At 35.6% G+C, this 21,661-nt stretch overlaps 2 protein-coding genes and 1 non-coding gene across 5 annotated transcripts in view; 1 reads left to right on the top strand and 2 right to left on the bottom strand.

Moving 5' to 3' along the window:
• The window catches only part of LOC131425399 (uncharacterized), a 114,193-nt gene extending 96,372 nt beyond the window's left edge, over positions 1-17,821 (top strand). The window contains exons 3-5 of the mRNA XM_058587273.1: positions 11,553-11,747; positions 16,271-16,381; positions 16,454-17,821. Of these exons, the coding sequence (XP_058443256.1) occupies positions 11,553-11,747; positions 16,271-16,381; positions 16,454-16,683 (536 nt within the window). The 3' untranslated portion in view covers positions 16,684-17,821. The remainder of the gene's footprint in view (positions 1-11,552; positions 11,748-16,270; positions 16,382-16,453) is intronic.
• Positions 1-21,661, bottom strand: part of LOC131425397 (RING finger protein 17) — a 546,443-nt gene that overhangs the window by 122,277 nt on the left and 402,505 nt on the right. The window lies entirely within an intron of this gene.
• Trnav-cac (transfer RNA valine (anticodon CAC)) lies at positions 15,900-15,972 on the bottom strand. Its single transcript has one exon. It is a non-coding gene; the product is annotated as a tRNA-Val (tRNA).

Genomic DNA, 21,661 nt, shown 5'->3' with positions numbered 1-21,661 from the left:
TCGGACCATAACAACATTCGATTCGGTCTTTCTTTTGAATTTAAATTGAAGCTTGAACGTGGGTACAATTCCAACGTTGGCCCGGTCACATTTACCGCAGTCAATGGTGGTATTGCAGTGCAAAACTAAAGCTACAGGCAGGCAAACCCATTCATCGAATGTAAACACCTACCGATTAACAATTTTCAGATAGTACAAACGGCACCGGGTCGTTGTATGCGACGCAGAGGAAAAAAAAAACGATCATTCATGAGCAGGCCCAACCGAGCTGGAGCTGAGCACACACAAAAAAAAACAGAATTCATCAAGCATAAAAGTTCGTGATCTACCACAAGACCACGAGGTTCACACGCCACCCAAGTCCCATGACTGCGACTATACAACGACGAGCAGCTAGTCGTGCCCTTCCGTCCTCCGTTATATGCATGCATGTACATATACCGGGGAGCTGACTGTTTCAGGCAAGGTAACATTAACGAGCGGGGAGCGGTGACGTCATAAAGCATGTACCTCCTCACCGATCGCTGCATCTCCACTGCGCTATAACCTTGGACCTTTTACTTACCCCCAGTGGCATACGGACCAGTCGATGTACGTTCAGTTCCGTTCAAAACGGTTCTGTGGTTTGAACTGGTAGGACTCCAACTTCATTAAAACCCCTCCCATTTTTCTTCAGAACGTCAAATCCGCTGAAAGCAATTTGTAAATCGTTGCGTTTTTTTCTGATTTGCTCTTATTTGATTGATGAGAATAAACCTGCTGTGAGTCGTGCTGAATGGACATACACTTTGAGTCGATTGTTCGATCCGGTGACTCATTAAACTGATTTCGTTTCATGAAGTTAATGATCTTTTTTTTTTGAATGCTGGTAGACCACCGAAACAATGCTTACAGGCTTATACCAAGACAAGGTTCTGAGTTTATGTACAAAAAAAAATCGAATAAATGAAATCCTTCTGAAATTTACGACAGCGTCTGCATACAAAAAAGACTATACTGACCAAACCAACATCTATTACATCTTAGTACATCTTTCTCGCTTAATGAGCGAGATCTATGCTTCTCTATGTCTACGCTTTCATCACACTCCTGGCCGAGTCTGATTAATTACAACTCTTGCTGTTGCAATTTCCATAGCCTCAAATCGGAGATGCATCAAATGTTTCAAGTGCAAAGGGTTCATACCAATAATTCGTGGTAGAGCTACAAACTATGATGAAGGCTTAATTTGCAGAAATTAGCACACATTATTATATACGTATATCCCATGCTGTCACGTCAACTGTGTGAATCAGGTTGTGTTCAGCACCTTGCAATGGGAACCAAGCGATGTTTCGATTCCTAATCTCACGACATCCGATTGATGTCGTGCGTTTAACATCTCCGGCAAGCTCACCATTTGATCATTATATTTATTTACACTCAATTGAAAATGACTACAAGTATGAAAATATGAAAAAAAAAAAGTGGTGGTGAACCATGACTAATACTCGCGAATTTGGGCAGAAGATATTGGATTTGGAATGATCCCTGAAAGCATGAACATCACTCATGCCTAAAATCCGAACACTCGAGAAACGAGATGAGCCACACGAAAGTGATGGCAGTGGGCATTGACTAAATTTGCAAATTGTCCAAATCAAATTTATTTTCGATATGCTTTTGTCAATATACATTGTCAGTTCGCTTTCACATCTCATCCAAATCAGTCGATAAAACAAAACCGCTTACCGCTTCGGGACGAAAGAAACCAAGTGCAGTATAGTCTAGTGAACAATAGAACGATCTCTAAATGAGTGACCAATGCGAACAAAAGCTACCGCCGCCACTACGAAACAATACAATTATTGTTGACTTCAGGCAGTGCAAAATTCGACCTTTGATACAAGAACTTGAAGGTTTTCGTAAGGGGCAGGTAGTGTTTAACTCTTTTGAAAAATCATTTATTTTTTACTTTGTATTTTCTTATGGTAAAACATTTCAAGAATATTCTGTGAAATTTTCTAGCCTATCGGAACTAAACTAAGCAAGTTATGGGCCTTTATCTTTGCTTATCTCATAATAAGAAGAAGAAAGAGCTTGTCACACAGGCCCAAGATTTCTGCTTCGATTGACTTAAAAACTTGACAAAACATTTTTGAATTATTTCATTATAACAAAATACAAATATGGATTTTTGAGAATGTTAGACCCAACGGGCTCCCTTGAGTAATAAATTGTTTCCTTCGATTTTATAGACAAAAAACTTGAAACGTGTTTTTCTCGAAAGCAGGTTTTGAAAGTCCGTGTCCATCGTCATTCAGAAACTACTGCATGTAAAATACCAGACCCCAACGTTTTATTTTTTGTTGTTTGTTACTTTGGGGAGGTTTTACAACTACAAAATGGCGCATTTTTTCGTAAATAATCCTAGTTTTGGCTTTACAACCACAAAAATTAAAAAAAAATTATAAAAAATCAAACAGAAACGTTGGGGTCTATAAAAACATCTACTTTATCTATGCTGCTTTGCTTTGTTGACTTCTGATTATTCTGCGCTGAAATACAGTGAACACCGTAAATCATGATATTTAAGAAGCGTTCTCAAAAATACCTCTTCACCGACTTATTTCTCAATATTTTTCCACGAAAAGATGTTGTTCGAATGATGCTTTGTATCATGCACAATGTTTGAGTTTATTTTGTTGAACGATAGTTCTGAAAAAAATCGCAAACATTATGTTTTTTTCATCATTTAAATCCCCCTTAAGGCCATCGTCCAAGTATCATGCGCGCGGGTGGTTTAAGGAAATTTTCGATGGAAATTTTGAAAAAATTGTCAAATCCAAAAAAAAACAGACCTTTGAAAAGCTTTTATTTATCTGCAGGGCAAAAATGGCTGAAAGATTCGGAGGATTTTCCGAGTCTTATCAAAAATAGCTCTAAAAAAATGAGTTTTTTTGTGATCTTTCACAATTATTTGAAAAAATTATTCGATGGTATGAATTTTTTTTATTCATAATAATCAGGGGTGGAAATAAGCAAATTTTTAAATTCACTGTAAATAAAAATAGTCAGTATTATCTTTTCATATCACACATTTATTGTAGATATTATAATGAATTTTGAAATAGATGATTTTTGATCAGATAAATTTTGGTTTTACTTAGAATTTAAAAAGGTCTTCAATTTCATTTCCCACAATTTAAAACATAATCGTGGTTTTAGTTTTGTTACCTAATTTTTTAATTCACGGTGTTGGAAAACTTTTTCACGCTTTTCATGGAAAATCAACGAATTTCATAAAACCGATTTCGTTGAAATTTTTGAAATTCGTTGATTTTCTATGAGAAGCGTGAAAAAGTTTTCCAAAAATGTGTCCGAATGTAATGTTTGTAGCCATAATACGGTTTATTTGAAAAAAAAATTTATCTCATCGTATTATTTTTCCAGATAATTGTGAAAGATCACAAAAACACTCATTTTTCAAAGCAATTTTTGATAAGACTTGGAAAACCCTCCGAATTTTTCAACCATTTTTGCCCTGAAGTTAAATAAAAGCTTTTCAAAGGTCTGTATGTATGTTGGTATTGGCAAATTTTTCTAAATTTCCATCGAAAATATCCTTAAACCACCCGCGCGCATGGTATCTGGACGATGGCCTTGAGAAGCAAATGCATCTTGATATTAAATGTGTGCATTTTCTTCAATGCAACAAGACAAATAATGTTGTTATTATCCAGTTTTATAAAGAGTTGGACACAATTCAATTCGCTAAAGACGATAACAACGTGCACTATGTGGAGCATGAAAACATCAATTACAACATATGGAAGATAGTGCTATAGATGTGCGTGTTCATGATCTACCCTTAAGCGTCTGCGATTCCTATATTCGCAAAACTATGTTGTAGTACGGAGAGATTATTTCCATCGAAAAAGAAAAGTGGAAGAACTTTTTCTCCGATATTCTAAATGGCGTACGTTTGCTACGCATGCGCTTGAAGAAGGCTATACCTTCTTATGTGAATCTCGGCCAAGCTACAAGGGTTCCGTGCAAATCACTTGTTACCTATGACAATCAGATGGCCACATGTCAATATTGCCAAAACTCTGTTCACTATGGTAAGCCATGTGAAAAACTGCACCAAAGGACAACATTAACCCAAAAAAAACAGTACATCGGAGACAGCCATAAGCAGCAATGAAGCTTGCTCCTCAACAAAACCAGTTTTACCCTATGTAGGAAAAAGTGCGCCAGCTGCAGCTAACAACGCACCCAACGCTTGGACGATGATTCCGCCAACAACAGTGACACCGAACCAATGGACGGAAGCGTGAATAGCGAACCACTGTTCCTTCTTCATTCGCCGGATAGCAATTAAAACGCCTTTTTCAGCAAGAAAGAAGATGACAACGAGATCCAGCAATAAAAAAATTCTTTATTTTGTTAAATTTTGTTTTTTGTTAAGCCGAAGCGCGAATAAACCGATATAAAAGTTTTATGAATAAAACTTGGTGCAGGGAATGTCAGAGACATAGCCGCGAGATTGACATAGGACTGTAAGTATAGATGTGTATAGATATTAACTGATTGTATACCGTTTGACCGTTTAGGACTTGAAAAGGACCATTCAGTTTCGAAAGATTGCGTTTGTACTCTAGGAATTACAGTGGCAGTTCAAGACTGTTTCCAAAATAATTTCTTTAAGTTACTTTTGGAGTCCTTAGAAGGACCGTTAGTGGCCTTAGAGTTTAGGAAAGGACTATTTTGTTACGGATGGTTACGTTTGTATTCCGCCTGTCAAAGACATTGACAAGTTTGAGTCTTGACCTAAAATAAACCATTACATAAATATAATCGTAACACAAGTCGTACAAGCGTAGTCATATATGTATATACATATTCCATACATCTCAATATTTGAGTGAAAGAAACTATGAAAATGTTATACAGGATTCATTTCCGGCTTTCAGAAGGGCCAAATTGTGGAATTCTCTACGATATTGAAAACTTTTCGAACATTTTTCCCGAACGCGAAGCAGCCAAATGCCAGCTTTATTTGCGCTCGTTTGGTACGAGTTTCGCACAGCAAAATTCGCACACAGCTAATCAAATTATTCTAGATTTGCACTAAACTGATGATTTTCGACTAAACGTGGTATTAACAACAATCCTACATCTTTTTCCGTTTGTTTCGTAAAAGACTTAGAGAAAATACTCAAACATGCAAAAAGTTATTAAGAAAACAAAAAACGCATAAAATGCACCCAGGTGAGCATAGTAAAGAATGTCGTAGTCGTACGTCAAAAACAAATCACAATTTTCACCAGATACGATGATTTTCACAAAATGTACTCACAACCAGTTCTAATATGTTTCCTCAAGTAGGGGGTAGCATTCAAAATAATTGCAGTACAGACCGAAGTTTGAAGGCATCATTTCATAAAAGAAAGGAGAACAATTCCAGAAATTAACAGCAGAAAAAGTAACAGAATCAGAATCGATCAGAATCAGAACTTGACGGAAACTTGGCACACATTTTTTGAACGGCAAACCATTTGTTTTGCACGAATGGAGAGATTAATTCGCCTCAAGACTGATTTTTAAAAAGGGCGTATGTTTTTTTTCATGCACTTTCTTCAAATCGTGATAAATCGAAAACTGTAAATTGTACAAAAATGGTCTCCAGGAAGAAGTTGTAGGAAATCGATCGGGTACACTTAAATAAATAAACACCGTAAAATAAGTTGAATGCTTTACAAAAAGATAGAAAACTAATCGAAAAACTAGAATTAAAAAAAACGCCTTTTTTTACCTTTTTTATATATATAAAAAATAGGTATAGAATTCGCTCAAACTTTCGAAAATTTTTCCGGAGGGCCGAATGACATATACCAATCGATTCAGCTCGACGAACTGAGCAAATGTCTGTGTGTGTGTGTGTATGTGTGTGTGTCTGTATGTGTGTTGTCAACTAAGAGGTCGAGATCTCAGAAAATTTTTGTGTAAACGACTTTTCCCCCTATTCCAGCAGTAGGAGTTTTGAGCGCTGTATGACAAAGCAATGCTTGGGAGCAACGGAAAACACGATTTTCTATTCTGTTACATACAATTGTTTCTAAGTACCAAAAAGACTGTGCACAGCATCCTTTTTCATGACAATTTGCCTCGGACCGATTTTAGCACGGCTCGTTTTTGGCAACATAATCGTTCGAATATGAAATATATAAACCAGATGATGGCAGATTTTTTTTTAATTATATTGTTTTAAACTACTTACAGCAATAAATGCTGGAAGAACATAACATCCATATACCATTCGAATCAGTTCGTCGAGATCAGCAAATGCGTGTGTGACAAATAATTTCACTCAATTTTCTCGGAAAATTTCTTTCCTACAAATTCAGATTCATACGAAAAATCGTATGCTCCCAAACAAAGTTCCTGCATTATGTTTGGTTCCGACCTCTGGTTCCGGAACTACAGGATGATATGTGAAACGAAATCAAAATTGTGTAACTCATTCTTCTCTGAACTGATTCGGCTGAACCGATCTAAGATTCAAATGAAATCTAAGAATCATCTAAGATTCAAATGAAAAGTTTCAAGATTCTATAAAACATTTTGCTTTTCAGTCAGATCTAACTTCCGGTTTCGGGGATATAGGGTGATTGGTATGAAAATGTCTATTCCACATAAATTAATCAGGTTTATCGGGTAAGCAGATTTGGATAGTCGATAAAAAAATTAACTTTTTTCAGTTTTAGTGGTATTCAGTTGTCGATTCAGAAGGCACCTAAAAATTTAATTCGTGCTATGATTTCTCAAAGATGTCTTCACTGATTTTAAAATATTTTGAAACAAATGTAAACTATACAGCTACTCAGGTGAATTTGTCTGACTTCGGCTACACCGAATTTCGAATTCCGGTTCCAGTATCGAATCGTTTCTCAAAGCTCAATCGTTTTCTCAAAGAAAGCCTAATCAAATTTCAGAAACAAAAATTCAAACTTAAACAAACTTATATAAAAAAAAATTAATTAATTTTATACATACATGCAAAAATTAATTATTTTATCCAATTATGACTTCCGGTTCTCGAATTACATGATGATGAATTTTTAAAATTCAAACCGATATAGAAGATGACAATCCCGAAAAGCTTCAAAGTTGGACTCAAAACTGTTGTAATTTATGCGTCATATAGCCATGCGAATCGGTTTGGATTATGCTGGTTCCTGAATACCGGCTCTGGAAGTACCTTAAATTACCGTAAACTCTAAAGTGGAACTTACATATCATGGCATGTTTGATCGATTATCACACTTCTAGATTCAAATTCGATCCGATTTGCAGTTTCGACATTACAGAGTAATGAATGATTAAAATCTCAAATTGTCGCTTAAAGCTACGGTCATTAAAAAAATGTCATGAAAACTTTAACACCGAAGAATATTCATGCAAAAAACACATGCGGATTAATAAAAAAAGGTGGATTTAACACGTTTTTTAAATAATTTTAATTTAAACCTCAACTTGAAGCCCACATTTTGGGCAAAGCCTTGGTATTACATTCCTGTAGTGGAATTTGACCTTCTGTTTCAACCCGATTCGGAGTGTACAGAAACCATTGCATGGCTGGTGCTACGATCCTACTGACACTACGAATCCTTCCAGGTCGGGGCTCGAACATACGACAACTGGTTTGTAAGACCAGTGCCCTATGCATTGAACCGCCAACCCGAGACAAATTTGGTTAGAATTGAAAAATGACGAAGTTACGGCGAAACAATTTACCAATAATCATCAAATTTATGATAAAAAATAGTCATTTAGACACCAAAATACAATTCAACAGATTAAAAGAAATAAATTTGCTCAAAAACGACCTTTCCCCAAGAAGTAGCCATTCTCGAGATATTTAGACGTGAAAGTAAGAAAAAATTCGGGATCTTGTTGATTTGGGCCCTTTAAACAAAACAAGTCAAGCGTCGCTTTAAAAGAAAATGAATTCCATTAAATTCCACAATATTAAAAAAAATCTGTACTATTTCGTCACTGCCAGGCATAAAACCCCAAATGAGTAAAATATGATTTTTCTTAAGTGTTTTAAACCTTCTCCTTATACGCAATATACCAAAGTATTATTCAGTTTAACAGAACATGTAATCGGAAAGATGGGAGCTTTGTATCGTAAGACTGATTTAAATACCACCTTGGCTTTTTACCTGACAGATGAAAATAATGTTAGCCAATTTCGAATCATGGGATCTCGATAAAAAAATTAAAAAAAAATTTTTTTTTCCGACAACGATCAGGCAACAATTCATCCGTTTGAAATGTTTGGTAGAGAATCATAAGAACTAAATCATTTATTATAGAGTTATTATGTTATACATAAATTAAAATTTAAACAGGCTAGCAAAAATTTTCCTTACTGTGAGGTAACTGCGTTTGACATAAATACTGCTTTCTGGATTTGAATTCTACCTTTAAAAAAAGTGTGAAATAAACACTCTAATCGCAGTAGCTTAATTCTTTTGTTTCTCTATAATAAATGATTTAGCTCTTCTAATTCGCTATAAAACATTTCAAACGGATGAATTGTTACCTGATCATTCCTCGAAAAGTAGTTCTGAATGTTTTTCAGTAAGATTACGTTTATCGAAATTGGCTAACATGATTTTCATCTACCAGGCGACGTGTTAAGGTGGTATTCAAATCAGCCTTACGCTTCAAAGCTCCCAGGTCTCCGATCGCGTGTTCTGTTAAATTAAATAAGACTTTGGTACATTGCATATAACGAAAAGGTTTAGAACACTAGATCACCCTTATTTTATTTTTCTTTTATATTGTGGATATAGTGACGCTTGATTTTTTTAAACAACGCAAATCAGAAAAAAATCCGAGATTTTTTACTTTCAAGTCTGAATATTTCGAGAACGATTGCTTCTAAAAGAAATGTCGTTATGAACAAATTCATTTCTTTCAATCTGTAGAATTATATTCAAGTGTCTAAATAACTAGTTTTTATTAAATAAAAAAAAGCTGAACTTTCGCAAATGTTGGTAAATTGTTTCAACAGTAACTTCGTCATTTATCAAATTATTACAATTTTCACCAAAATATGGGTTTCAAGTTAAGGTTTAGAAAAAATTATTTAAAAAAAATCCTAAAGAGCGTCTATTTTCATAATTTCAGGTTCTTGATTGGTTGTTTAATTCTAGAAAAAATATGAAACTTTTTTTGCAGTGTATATTTTCTTAAGAGTTCCGAATCGATTTCCTAAAACTTCTTCTTGGCACCTTTTTGATAATATTTACAGTTTCCGAGTTAGCACGATTTGAAGAACCCCCTTTTTAAAAATCAGTCTTGAATCGAATCAGTCTCTCCATCCTTTGCACGGAATGATTTCTAAAAACGTGTGCCAAGTTTCGATCAAATTGAAAAAAAGTCTTTTCTGATTTTGATACTTTTTCTACTGTTAATTTTTGAAATTTCTCTGAACCATATGTGTGCTAGATCAATAAAATGACGTGAATTATTTTAATGGAACAATCGAAGGAAACAAATGCTAGTCGGAAGGGGCCAAGTCTGAGGTGTGTTGCCGGTCGGGCAAAAGTTCCCATCTCAGTTCAAAAGTGATGTTTCTGACCGCTTTTGCTGTGTCATTTGCTATCGGTAGCTATTCGTATTTACAGTTTCTTCTGATTTGAAGAGCTGGTAGTATAGAATACCTTTTGATGTAGAGCGTCGTATTCTTTTCGAATGTAGAGCGACGTATTCAAAGTGATTAGGTTGACGCTAATGGTTGGACAGGCTCGAACCACGATTTTCTGCTCTTGGTATTCTCAAAAAAATCCATTTAGCATCTCCCGTTAATGCCGAGAAAGCAAAATTACGCTCACCGTTTCTCACTTTGCCTGCTTCTATCATTCAGCTCGGAACCTATTTTCCACCTTCTGAATCCTCTCCATGACATGTAGATGAAAAAAAATGGCACAGCGACTAACGTTTAACTGCTCCAGCATTTGTTTTTGTGTTATGGTATTACTAAGGTCTCTTTTTACGCGGGGGATACGTACCGCTAAAAAAAAACGCGTAACTTCAGCAATTCCATAACAAAAACCGCAAAACTATTTTTTGATATGTTTTCATTCTTCTTTTACTCATCAGTGCATAGCAGTTCAAATTTTTTGATGCTAAATATATTTAAAATGCACGAAAAGTCCACATCTTGTGTAAACCCAAGAAAAATATGTTTGAAAAAAAATCAACTTTGTGGCTTGAAAAAAATGTCAGATTTCCGAAATTGATGTTTCTTGATGCCGAATGTCTTGGCTGCATGAAATGTTGACATTTGGTGTAATCTCAAAAAAAATTTTTTTTTTGGAAAATCTACTGGGAATTTTAGATTTAAGAAATCCACGTAGAAAAAAACGCAATTTTTGTTTGATACCAAATGCCTTAGAAATGCATGAAACATCCAGATCTGGTGTAATCTCAAGAATTTTTTTTAAAATCGACTTTGGGACCTAGAGAATTTGAGACCGCGTAACTTCGAAAATCCATGTAGAAAAAAAATCGTGAAATGACTTTTTTTTGACGCCAAATGTCTTAGAAATGCATGAAACGTCAAGATCTGGTGAGATAAAAAAACTGTTTTTAAATAAAAAATTTTCTAAGTGGATTTAGAAGCTTAGAAAAATTTCGACGAATGTAAGTTGAAATTGACAAAACGGAAAAGGTTTTTGGAACTTGATGTAACAGCAAAAAAATAACGCAAAGCCTACTACTTCCTGCTTACAGAGACATCTCTTGAAAAAATCTCGCATTATTACCTGGCACACCTGGTAAACCTTATATTCTCTCAAGAATCTTGAATTATATTGAATGTCAAAAAAAAGGTTGAGAAAAAACTTGCATATCTTCAGATCATTGATACTGAAGATTAGCTTTACCGCTTAGGGTACTGCAGATTTCTTAGACCCAAAATTAGCGATGTTGTTAGCAAATTTTCAGTCAAAGTTTATATGCCTATTAACTTTCATGGTTCTTAGTTGATATTTTAATGATTAACACATTCTACCAAATGTTATAAATTTAAAAAAAAACATAACACAACCGCTTCTCCTTCATGACAGCTCATTGACCCATTTCACATTCACATTGGTAAAAACAAAACAAAATAAACAACTTTGACAAGGTAATTTCTTACTGAACCGAACGGGGCATCAAAATCGATGGGATGAAACCTTCGCGTAGTTTTTTTTTATCATCCAAAGATCCAACCACTAGTGAAATATGGAATGTGGCTTTGTCCAAATTAGCATTTCTCGCATCCTAACCCCTCTGATCTCTCATGGCCAAGAAAGATAAAAGAAGATGCGCAACGATGTGCCTGTATCTGAACAAGTCATCGACTGTTTTGATATTTGTAGAAGGAAAGAAAACCAAACGATGACATTAAAAAACTGTTGCGCAAAAGAAAGGTCATGGGAATGGGAGGGCTGAGGATTCACTACGAATGATCAATTAATTTTTTTGTTCTGTTCACTTTATTTTTGCAGATGGCCGCGAGGACAATGTGCGGATAAAACGTGGTCGCAAACCACGAGTGTCGGTGCTGCCTACGCGGGTTGATGCCGAACCAAGCCAAAACTTGGACCACGGGGAGTCGCAAACGGATGATTCTCCGGTAATACCGCCCGGTTTCCTCAGTCCGTCCGTGCAGGAGTACCTGGAGCTGGGAAAATCAATCCCCGGTAAGTAGATAGCACATTCTAAGATTACTTCTGATCGTTAAGGATCAAATGTAAACCAAGTATTATACTGGTGTAAGTAATTTGTGTTTTGCGTAGTTTTTATTTAGTACGTATGCCATAGATTTATGCCCAATATCACGAAAATGCAGACTGTATACAATTCAAGATAATTTTTAAGTCATATAAGTAAATGTTATGGAGTCCTAGATCTTGTTCTGAAAAAAAAAATATTTAGTTTATTTTATAGGATCAATATACTCTATCACAAGAGTAGTTAGTATTTTTATCTCGTATATAAATAATAAAACAAGGTCATGTATAATCTTAAACCTGAAGAGATTTTAAAAAATAGGTGTAGCTCCCAGTGGATAGCTTTGGTGGTGTGATACCTTGTTTCCCATTGCAGTGTAGGACACCAACACTCATGATCGAGCTGCACCTACTAATTCGGTCGAATTTATATGTTCAGGGTAACCAGTTTATCAAATTTGCGTGCACAATTGAATTTAAAACGTGCTACTAGTTTAATAATTTAGGCTTACACAACACAAGCCTGATCTTTGGTTGAAATATAATTTAAAGTAAATGAATGACATGTTTTTTTTATTCATTTTATCTTTGGTGAGAGACAGTTCCATTTTATTTCACATATTTTTTTCTCATCATTTTTCATATTTATTTTAAAAAAATCAGTAATTTCAAGATGAAATGATATTTTTAATGTACGAGACAGTTGTAAGATATAAATAAGGCCAAAAAATTTTATTTATGCACAATATTTGGTCATGTCTTATTGTTTCCTGAGTCAAACTGACCAATTTCGCCCCACCTATTTTGAAATTTTCGATTTTGAGTTTGGTGCATTCCGAGCCAAATTGCACGCCATTTGTAACGAACAGTGTATAGCATTCCGAGAGAAAATATGATCTTCCGCACTATTTTCTGCACAAGACCAAAGGTGGCCATTTTCACCACGGTCTCCCCTAGTATGAAGTAGTCAGTGTAGTAAAACTTCATTCAATTCCATTGAAACTGAATGTGAAGCACACTGACGATCTCTCTACTGCAGTAAACTTCACACTCTGACACACACAACGTCTCTTGGCACACACATATCGGCCGGTATTTCACGAATAATGCCAACGTACCAAAATCCCCACCAAACAGTGAGGTAGTTCTTGCAATGCTTCTGGCTGGTCTTCACTCCAGATGCGACAAATTTGCTTGTTGACGTATCTATTCAACCAGAAATGAGCATCGTCGCTGACCACAATTTTTCGATAAATAGGCGCATCATGATTAAATTATAGACCAAACGACGATTTACGATTAAAGAATAGACCAAATTGAGCAAGTTTGACAATGACACAAGACACGATTCACGCGTGATCTGTCAAAAATAGTGTTGACAAAAAGATACCAGCAAAAAATCACCGTTTAGTAGCTTACAAACACGTTTTTCAAAATCGATTCGGGCCTTACCAAGAAACTTTAGTGTATTGAAAAGAACCGCGATTTCTCGCTTTATCACTTCCCGAAATGGAAATACCTTAACATTTTTACCTTGATCAATTAGTTCATAGTAGCTTTCAAATAAGCCTAACTTTATGAAAATTCGTTCGGCCGTCGCCGAGAAAATTGAGCCAATAGAAAAAAAATAGTTGGTTACGTCACTTATACCACAATATGACCGGAACCGAAAATATCCGCCATTTGAGCTTCGAATTCGACCAATGCACAGTGGTCCCAAACATTTCAAAACACGCGTTTTTTTATTTGCGTTTCAGGGTTTAATTTTGAAGCTTTCATGTCTTCAGAAGAATTTCTGTATGAAATAGTCCTCTTCTTTTAATATAATCAAAGTTGTCCCTACAAGTGAGTTAAAAAAATTAGTTTGCATACGATACGAGATAGAGTATTTAAGTCTTTGGAAAAGTTGTAGATCGTATTGAAACAAGAAAACATGCCGAAGACATGAACACTTTAAAATGCATTGGTGTCGAGATACATACTTATTAGGTAATGTTAGAACATGCTTTTTAAAAAGTGTGTTTTCATATCAATTTAAGTGAATTTAAGTTGTAACTACTAATTTTTCTAATAGTGTTTTGATCATTCTTTCAAACTTTGTTAAAATTGGTTCCACATTTTCGAGATATTGATAAGTGAATATGTAGTATTTTGTAATTAAATTGTTTAAAAACTTTTTAGTTTGTGAATTTTACAATATACACCAATTATAAAAAATATGCATTTTGATAATTGGTATATAATTGTAAAACATACGAAAATTCTAAAAATTCATTGAAAAAGTTATGATGGAAAAACTTGATCTTGGAGGTGTCCAATAAACAATGCATCATATCTCGACACCAATGCATTTTAAAGTATTCATGTCTTCGGCATGTTTTTTTTGTTTCAATATGATCTACAACTTTTCCAAATATATAAACACCCTATCTCGTATTGCATGCAAAATATTTTTTTCAACTCACTTGTAGGTGTATTAATGACAACTTTGATTATATTAAAAGAAGCGGACTATTTCAAACAGAAATTCTTCTGAAGACATGAAAGCTCCAAAATTAACCCCTGAAACGCAAATAAAAAAAAACGCGTGGTTTTACATGATTGGGACCACTGTGCCTTGATCCAATAGTAGCTCTCAAACGAACCAAAGTTTATTGAAATCGGTTCAGTCATATCCGAAAAAATTGAGCTGGAAGGAAATATAGCTTCCTTTAGGTTACGTCACTAATACCATTATATCTCCAGAATCAGAAGTAACGATCTCGTCAATTTTAATCGAATGGTATATAACACTACATACTTGGATTTTTTCTTAAATCTCGACAAAATTTGAGAGCTCGGCAAACATTAAAACTGCTGAGTTTTTCAGTCGTCTTCGTCGCTTTTGGAAAGAAATTACCGAAATTATCGGTGTTCTTGCATGTGAATTACTGCCGACATTTTAATCAATTACTTAAAAGAAGTTTCGAATATAGAATAAACACTCCAGTTCAAACTCGTTGCCATAGATTTATTGAATTCAACATATAAAAAAAAAATTTTCAGAAGAAAAAAATTCTTGTAAAGCACTTTCATTTCATAGTTTTCTTTCGGTAAAACGACCAATTTCAGGTAAACATGGTAATTCACAAAACCGTACACCATTTTGATTTGCCAAAAAATCTGAAATAATAAACCCAGTATTTTGGAAAAAGCAATCTTTGCCGGAATTCCAGTAAAATATCGCTTCGCCATTCATTTACGGCATCTTTTTTCGCCGAGCTCAAAATTAAGGTTTAACTGTGTGTGAGATCTCCGTGCTAAGACTATGTAATTTTTTCTAGCATCACTATATATATTTCTATTTCTATAGAGAAAGGCAATAATTTTTTTCAGAACCAACTAATAAAATGTCGCTCGTAAAAATAGTATAAATAACATTTTTTATTTCCTCGAAAATTTTCCTAGCAATGCAAATATAATCAAAATCCATAAATATCCTAGTCCATCATCATGACATCCCAGACAACTCCAAGTCCTGATTTTCACTAACGATATACATCCTACTGTTATTCGCATACGATAGTAATACATTTAAATTCACTCATCGATGAACCACAAAACGCACCCTACTTTTTACATTACCGGAACCTTTCACACACCAAAAGACTACATAGAAGCGTTGATCCAAAAATGAAACATAAAAGACAATGGAATACCGAAAAATCCCGTTCTATGTCCATTAGCGAAAGCTCACACCAGGTAGTGACATTATTTATTCATCTCCTAATGGGCACCAAAACTGCATCCGGACACGCCAATGCAAAACGGTGCATAGCTACACAAATGAAAGTAGAGCCTCATTTTTTATCCAAAACAGCCCTTTCTACGATGACCAAACATCGACATCGACATCGACACCTTGTAGACAAATTATGGCGGTGGACAATGCATGGAAATAAATATCAATCAACGAAAAAATGAGCAGCACGTTCGGTCGATGGTGTTTGAAAATTAAATTGTAAAATACATCAAAACTGAGGAGGAAATTGACAAAATAATAATCAAAAACCGCCAACTAACGCGAGATCCAGAAAGAAAACCAACTATAAAAGTTCACCTCAACCCGAAAAAAAAAGAAACTGTTTCCGCCCGGGTTCGAACCGGGGACCTTCTGCGTGTGAAGCAGACGTGATAACCACTACACTACGAAAACTTGATGAGTAAGGGTGAACAATACATGAATAGGCTCTGCGAGGGATGATTCGAGATGATTTGAATGATTTGTGTGTGAGTGTACAGGCTGTAGCAAATAAGTCGCTTATCATTCCAACCTAATAATAGAAACAAATAACATGAAGGATTCTCAGCTAGTTTTTTGACAAGTGAATTGTGTTCGATATTTTTATTTCATCATTTGATTGTACCTCAATTATTGTTTGAACAAACAACCAAACACTGATTTGGTTCGAAAGTGTATTTATGTATCTCATAACCGCATTTACATCTTTCAGGTCGTCCGGGAACGGATTATCCCATTCTGGCTGCTGTGCCGTACACCAACTTCTACTGCGATGAACAAGACTATCCGGGATTTTTCGCGGACATGGAAACAAGATGTCAAGGTAAATATGATAAATTTCAGATACATCGACAAGCATCGTCGTTTTGAAATGCATGTTCGTTTCCTGTTTTAGGTTGGCACTACTGCGACATCGACGGCCGGCAGGCAACGTTCCTCTGTCCGAATGGGACACAATTTTCTCAAGCGGTATTCGTGTGCGACTGGTGGTTTAATGTCCGCTGCGATCTGTCTCCGCGATTATATGCCATCAATGCTAGGCTCTACCAGCGTCCGAAGGTGAATCCAACGCGGAAACATCGAGTCATAACGAAGCAGCTGGTGGAGGATATTTTTCTCAAATGAGGTTCTAGAGAACACACCACCGCTATCCGGCTGTTTTTTCCGGTATCCTTGTGCAAGACCGGAAGACCAGTTTTTTATGTGGAACGAGTGAATGCGAATCGAGTGAAGTTTTCCCCATATCATCAAGCAAGCGTGGCTTTTTTCTTGTCCAAACTCAACCAATTCAACTTTCCCAGAATGTCACCAGAGGCATAATGAGCGAGAGGCGAGTGCGGAAGCATTTCATACAATTGTTTTATATTAAATATTTTAAACCACGTTAAGATGGGAAGGTCTAGATACGTATGTTGTGCAAATCCAAGTTCCGAGAGTTGAATCACTTTTTCGGTGTTCAACTGAAAAGTTTTTTCTCCAGTACAACACATAGCAGTATTCTCTACGTACCTTCGCTCAACGGTGAGCAGAAGGGCATCACATTTGAATTTAAATTAAATCAAAGCAAATATGAAATTTTCCCTACTTTCCCCCAAACCTAATACTGCCTCTTCCTTCTCCCGTTCCGAGCGAAAGTCGGAAACTGTAAATGAAACTAATTTTCAAACAACTACGATACAACCTGAACGCCGGAAAGTTTGAACGTATGAAGAATGTTATGAGTACTTATAAGTGAACCCGTTTGAAAGAATTCTATGTGTGTGTCGAGCAAACATATGTTGTGAGGAACAGAGCATAAATTACTGCTCGTGTTGCTGCTGTAGGGACAATCTAACCATCAACGTTTGGGGATTCCGATTTTTGTAACTCTTGAATAAATCTCCAGAACAAAAAGTGACCATTCCCTCAAACTGATCGAGGGAAGGCGCATTCACATAAAGTTGAGACTACTTAACGGTTGTCTCGACGTATCTACGATAAATGTAAATAGATAGGCTTTTGTAACTTATGTTAACAAGCTTTGGATTGCGCTAAGAAAGTTTGAAGGAAAATATCGAAAATTGCCAAGCATTGCATAATTACCTCGGAACTGTACAAACAAAAATTAGGAGAAATCGATGAGAATTTAATTCAAACGACAACAAACTGACAATATTTGCTAACAGGAAACCAGAAACGTTATAATGATCGCGGTGAGATTGAGGGTTTTCAGAGTGCATGGAAATATCTTGTAAGAATATGTCCAATAAAAATTATATTTAAACATGTTTGGAATGTCAAGAAATCCGAAATACCTTCCAGTTCTTATGCCGTTCAGACATTAAGAGGTTAGTTTAGCCAACATTGATGATGACTTTTTACGTTAAGACGAATTCTTTTTAGCAAAAAAAAAAAGCTGTTAAAAAATTCAAGTTTATAATCTTTAATCAGTGTAGTAAAACTTCATTCAATTCAATTGAAACCGAAAGTGAAACACACTGACGATGGCCCTTATTACCGTTCTCACTTCCACTTTCACATTCACTTCACTTACATGTCACTTCACTTTATTTTACCTATTACCAATATCACGCATAGTGAAGTGATCACTGTAGTGGAAAAAACTAATTTTTTCAACAAAATGTTGGTGGCGTGATGGTAATAATGACATCGAGATCATCCAAGTATTTACTTTTGACTCTAAAGCGACTTTCGTAATAAGGACCTACATTCACTTCACTTGATTTCCACCGTGAAGTGATACCCATAATAAGGGTCACAGTCACTTCACTTGATTTTCACCGTGTAGTGACACCGGTAATAAGGGCCGATATCTCTACTGCAGTAAGCTTTACACTCTGACACACACAACGTTCGCTGACGCACCGATCGGGCAGCATTCGGTTCTTCAAACGATTCTCTTCAAATCAAAGCTCAGTTCAAGTAACCAAATATCTCTTTCGATAGTGTGAGAGCGGCCTTCACATGAGGCTCATGTAAACATTCGAATTGGTTCGAGATAATAGATGAAAGACAAACCAGATAGCAGAAATATCAATTACAGAATACACATAAATTAATATTTTACTTCTTCAGTTTTCATTTTCAATACTTTACTCCTTTTGTAATTCTATTCAATCGAGCTTGCTTACTACCAACAGCGAAGACAATGAAGCAGCTAGACTACTTGTCATTTGAAACTGAGCAAACAAAACTTCAAATAATTAGGAACGATTATTCAACTGACGATGAATTCTGGGAGCTTCACTTGAAAATGGGAGAAAATGTCAAATGAATTTGTACCGATATGCTGACAGTCAGTAGCCATTAATTTCATTTTCATCTGATATTAATGGATTGAAAATTAAATTTTACCGCACTGAACTTAATACACATTTCAGTTCGACTCTTATGATTTTTCGTATGAAAATAACTTAATTGATCATTTTCGCAATAATCAGTAACTTCAAATCGTGTTATTTCTTTCCCAGCTGATTCATTTTCGATCAAAAGGTTTAGAATAGTACAGCCCCACACACGAATAGCTCTTGACTCGCTCAAAAAAAAATCTGACTAGAGTTGCTTCGATTTTAAGAGTCTTTTTCAAGGCTGCCTAATTCAGCTTTAAATGCTATTTATCTGACAAACTTTTTAAAGACTAACTGTAAAAATGTTTTCGGATATTTTTAAGACTATTAACTCAATTCATTATTTTATATTTTCATGACTACCACTAAACCAATCTTTTTTAAGGCTATCTGGAAATAGGTCTTTCCTTAGACTTCTTCAAACTGGTAGTCTCTCCAAGACTAGTTTAGTCCTGTTAATTCATATACTTTAAAAAATGCCCGGGCCGTCCTAGAAAAACAGAATGCCTGGGGTTAAAAAGAAGAGTGGGTAATGTTAGAGACATAACTGGATGTCGTTAATACGAACAAAATCGGCACGCTTCCTTCACACTTCCGAATACCAGTTAGTTGATTGATAGTGTGAATTGTGCAAGCATTCCTCTTCTTCACTATTACAATATGAAACGATGCATCTACACTAAACGACGGATAAGTTATATCAAACATTCTGACATTCAATTAAATATTACGTAGTAATTTTTATAGTTCTTTATAATGAAATAATTGCGGTTCTAAAAAAAACCTTTTATGGAGGCGTTTGTGTTGGAGAGTGACGAGTTGAATTCGAATTCCGATGGATGTCACTGATTTCCGTCATCTATTTCCAAGCTGACTTGTTGTCCGGGAATGAGATACTGATATGATTGGCGTAGGTATAGCGTTCGAAACCGTTTATAATCTTCCAATGTAGAATACTTAATTCTCTGGGTTGATCAATGATACAATAGGCCTATGATATGAAAGGTATGAAATATATCTACGAGTTTCTACATTGATATTTCTAGTAAATACGGGATCAATGCATGTGCATCCAAGCGTAGTAGCTTGTAAAGGAGTAGATGTCATATTCAACTTCATATACTTGCCCATGAAATCAATGAATTTAATATTATCTTGTTTTGAGGCAACTATATTGAAATCTCCCACAACTATGATCAAGCTTTTGGTGTGGTTTTGCTGCGGGTGCGACTGTTCTTCGGCACAATTCTTCTTTTCGGCGCTCACTTCATCTCAAAAGTGTGAGGTCTTAGATGTTGATCTCCCGTATGTCTCGCTTCGACAACCGTTACTGAGAAAATGATGAGAAAAAGTGGAGTGTTTATCTTTTATACCGATGCAGTTATACAACTGCAGATATCTTGATCTTTTCCTCAGAACGCGTTCTGATTGGCTAGTGCCAAGCAGTGTTGGTGATTGCCGAAAATTTGACAGAAGCTGCTATATTGCTATCTATATTGTATACAACATTTTCAATCCGGCAGAAGATGCTACATGAACTCGAGTCTCTCAATGCATGAACCGTGAGAGAATTTTGCTACATTTCTTCGCTCCAGTTAATACTCAGAGTATTTCACGCCCTTAAAAAATTTACAGTCTGATAATGATTGTTGCTGTGTGGAATTTCCCGAGAGAGAATCGCAAGTTGACAATTATCGCAGAAAATCGAGTCGATGATTCAACTTGATGATTCTCATACTAGGTTGCAATATTTCAAAACCCTTGTGTGGAGCGTTCACATACATTTTCATAGACACAACTTATACAAAGGTTATATGCACATAGTTAGAATAAGCGGCAATAGTAAAATGATTCTATCGCTATTATCAACTGCCTGTATAGAATCGGATCGCGAAACGAGAATAAACGACCGTTTGTTGCTTCAAAGAGGTTCCCCACAGCAGCGTGCTAACCTTTGATTCTCAGAAATGTCATCGAGAGAAATTCACTCTCGCACTGGTGTCGATTCTATGTTAAATGAGCCATGCCGGGTTTTTGTTGTTGCGATGATTTCCGTCTCTCTTTGATGGCACTGATTCAATCATTAAAGAGTTGCCATTGAACGTTCTTTGATACGATAAAAGCCATCCTTGGTGCCAAGTGATCTACATATCACTGAGCTATGAGCTTTCAAAAAACGAGAAAGGCAAACACGTGTCATGAGTTTTACTCTTTAATGCTGGTTGATACAAAACATTTCAGAAAATTGTAGTTTTGAATTATTTGATATTAAGTTATACAACTAAAATTTTTATCATAAAATTATGATCAAATTTTAGATAGCATGTAATAAAAATTATGCTGATACGTTAGATACAACAAGAGATGTTCACGATCAAAAACTTATAACTCTCTCTGAAGGTAAACTTTGAAAAGGCGTCCATAAAACATATCAACATAAACCTGACCCGATATGACGAGGATACCGTGAAAATTGTGATTATTGTGAGATTCGAGATGGGACACTGGCCGTGCGCAATCTGAACATGTACGGAGTATAGTTCAATCGGACTGCCGTCTAAGTTTCTCTACCTGCAGAGTATTTCAATAGGCAGAACAATTTCTAGAATTTTCTGCGGCCTTGCCTTCAAGAAACATTTTTGAGCGACGCCGGGTAATTCAGCTAGTTTAGATAATATAAATCATTGCGTTGTATGAACCCTTTTTGCCATATTGGAAAATTTATTTTTTCAGGTTCATCAAAATATCAATTTGAT

The sequence above is a fragment of the Malaya genurostris genome, chromosome 1, assembly GCF_030247185.1.
Source record: "Malaya genurostris strain Urasoe2022 chromosome 1, Malgen_1.1, whole genome shotgun sequence".
NCBI lineage: Eukaryota > Metazoa > Arthropoda > Insecta > Diptera > Culicidae > Malaya > Malaya genurostris.
Note: the sequence above shows the minus strand (reverse complement) of the source record. Positions and strands in the feature narration are given on the sequence as shown.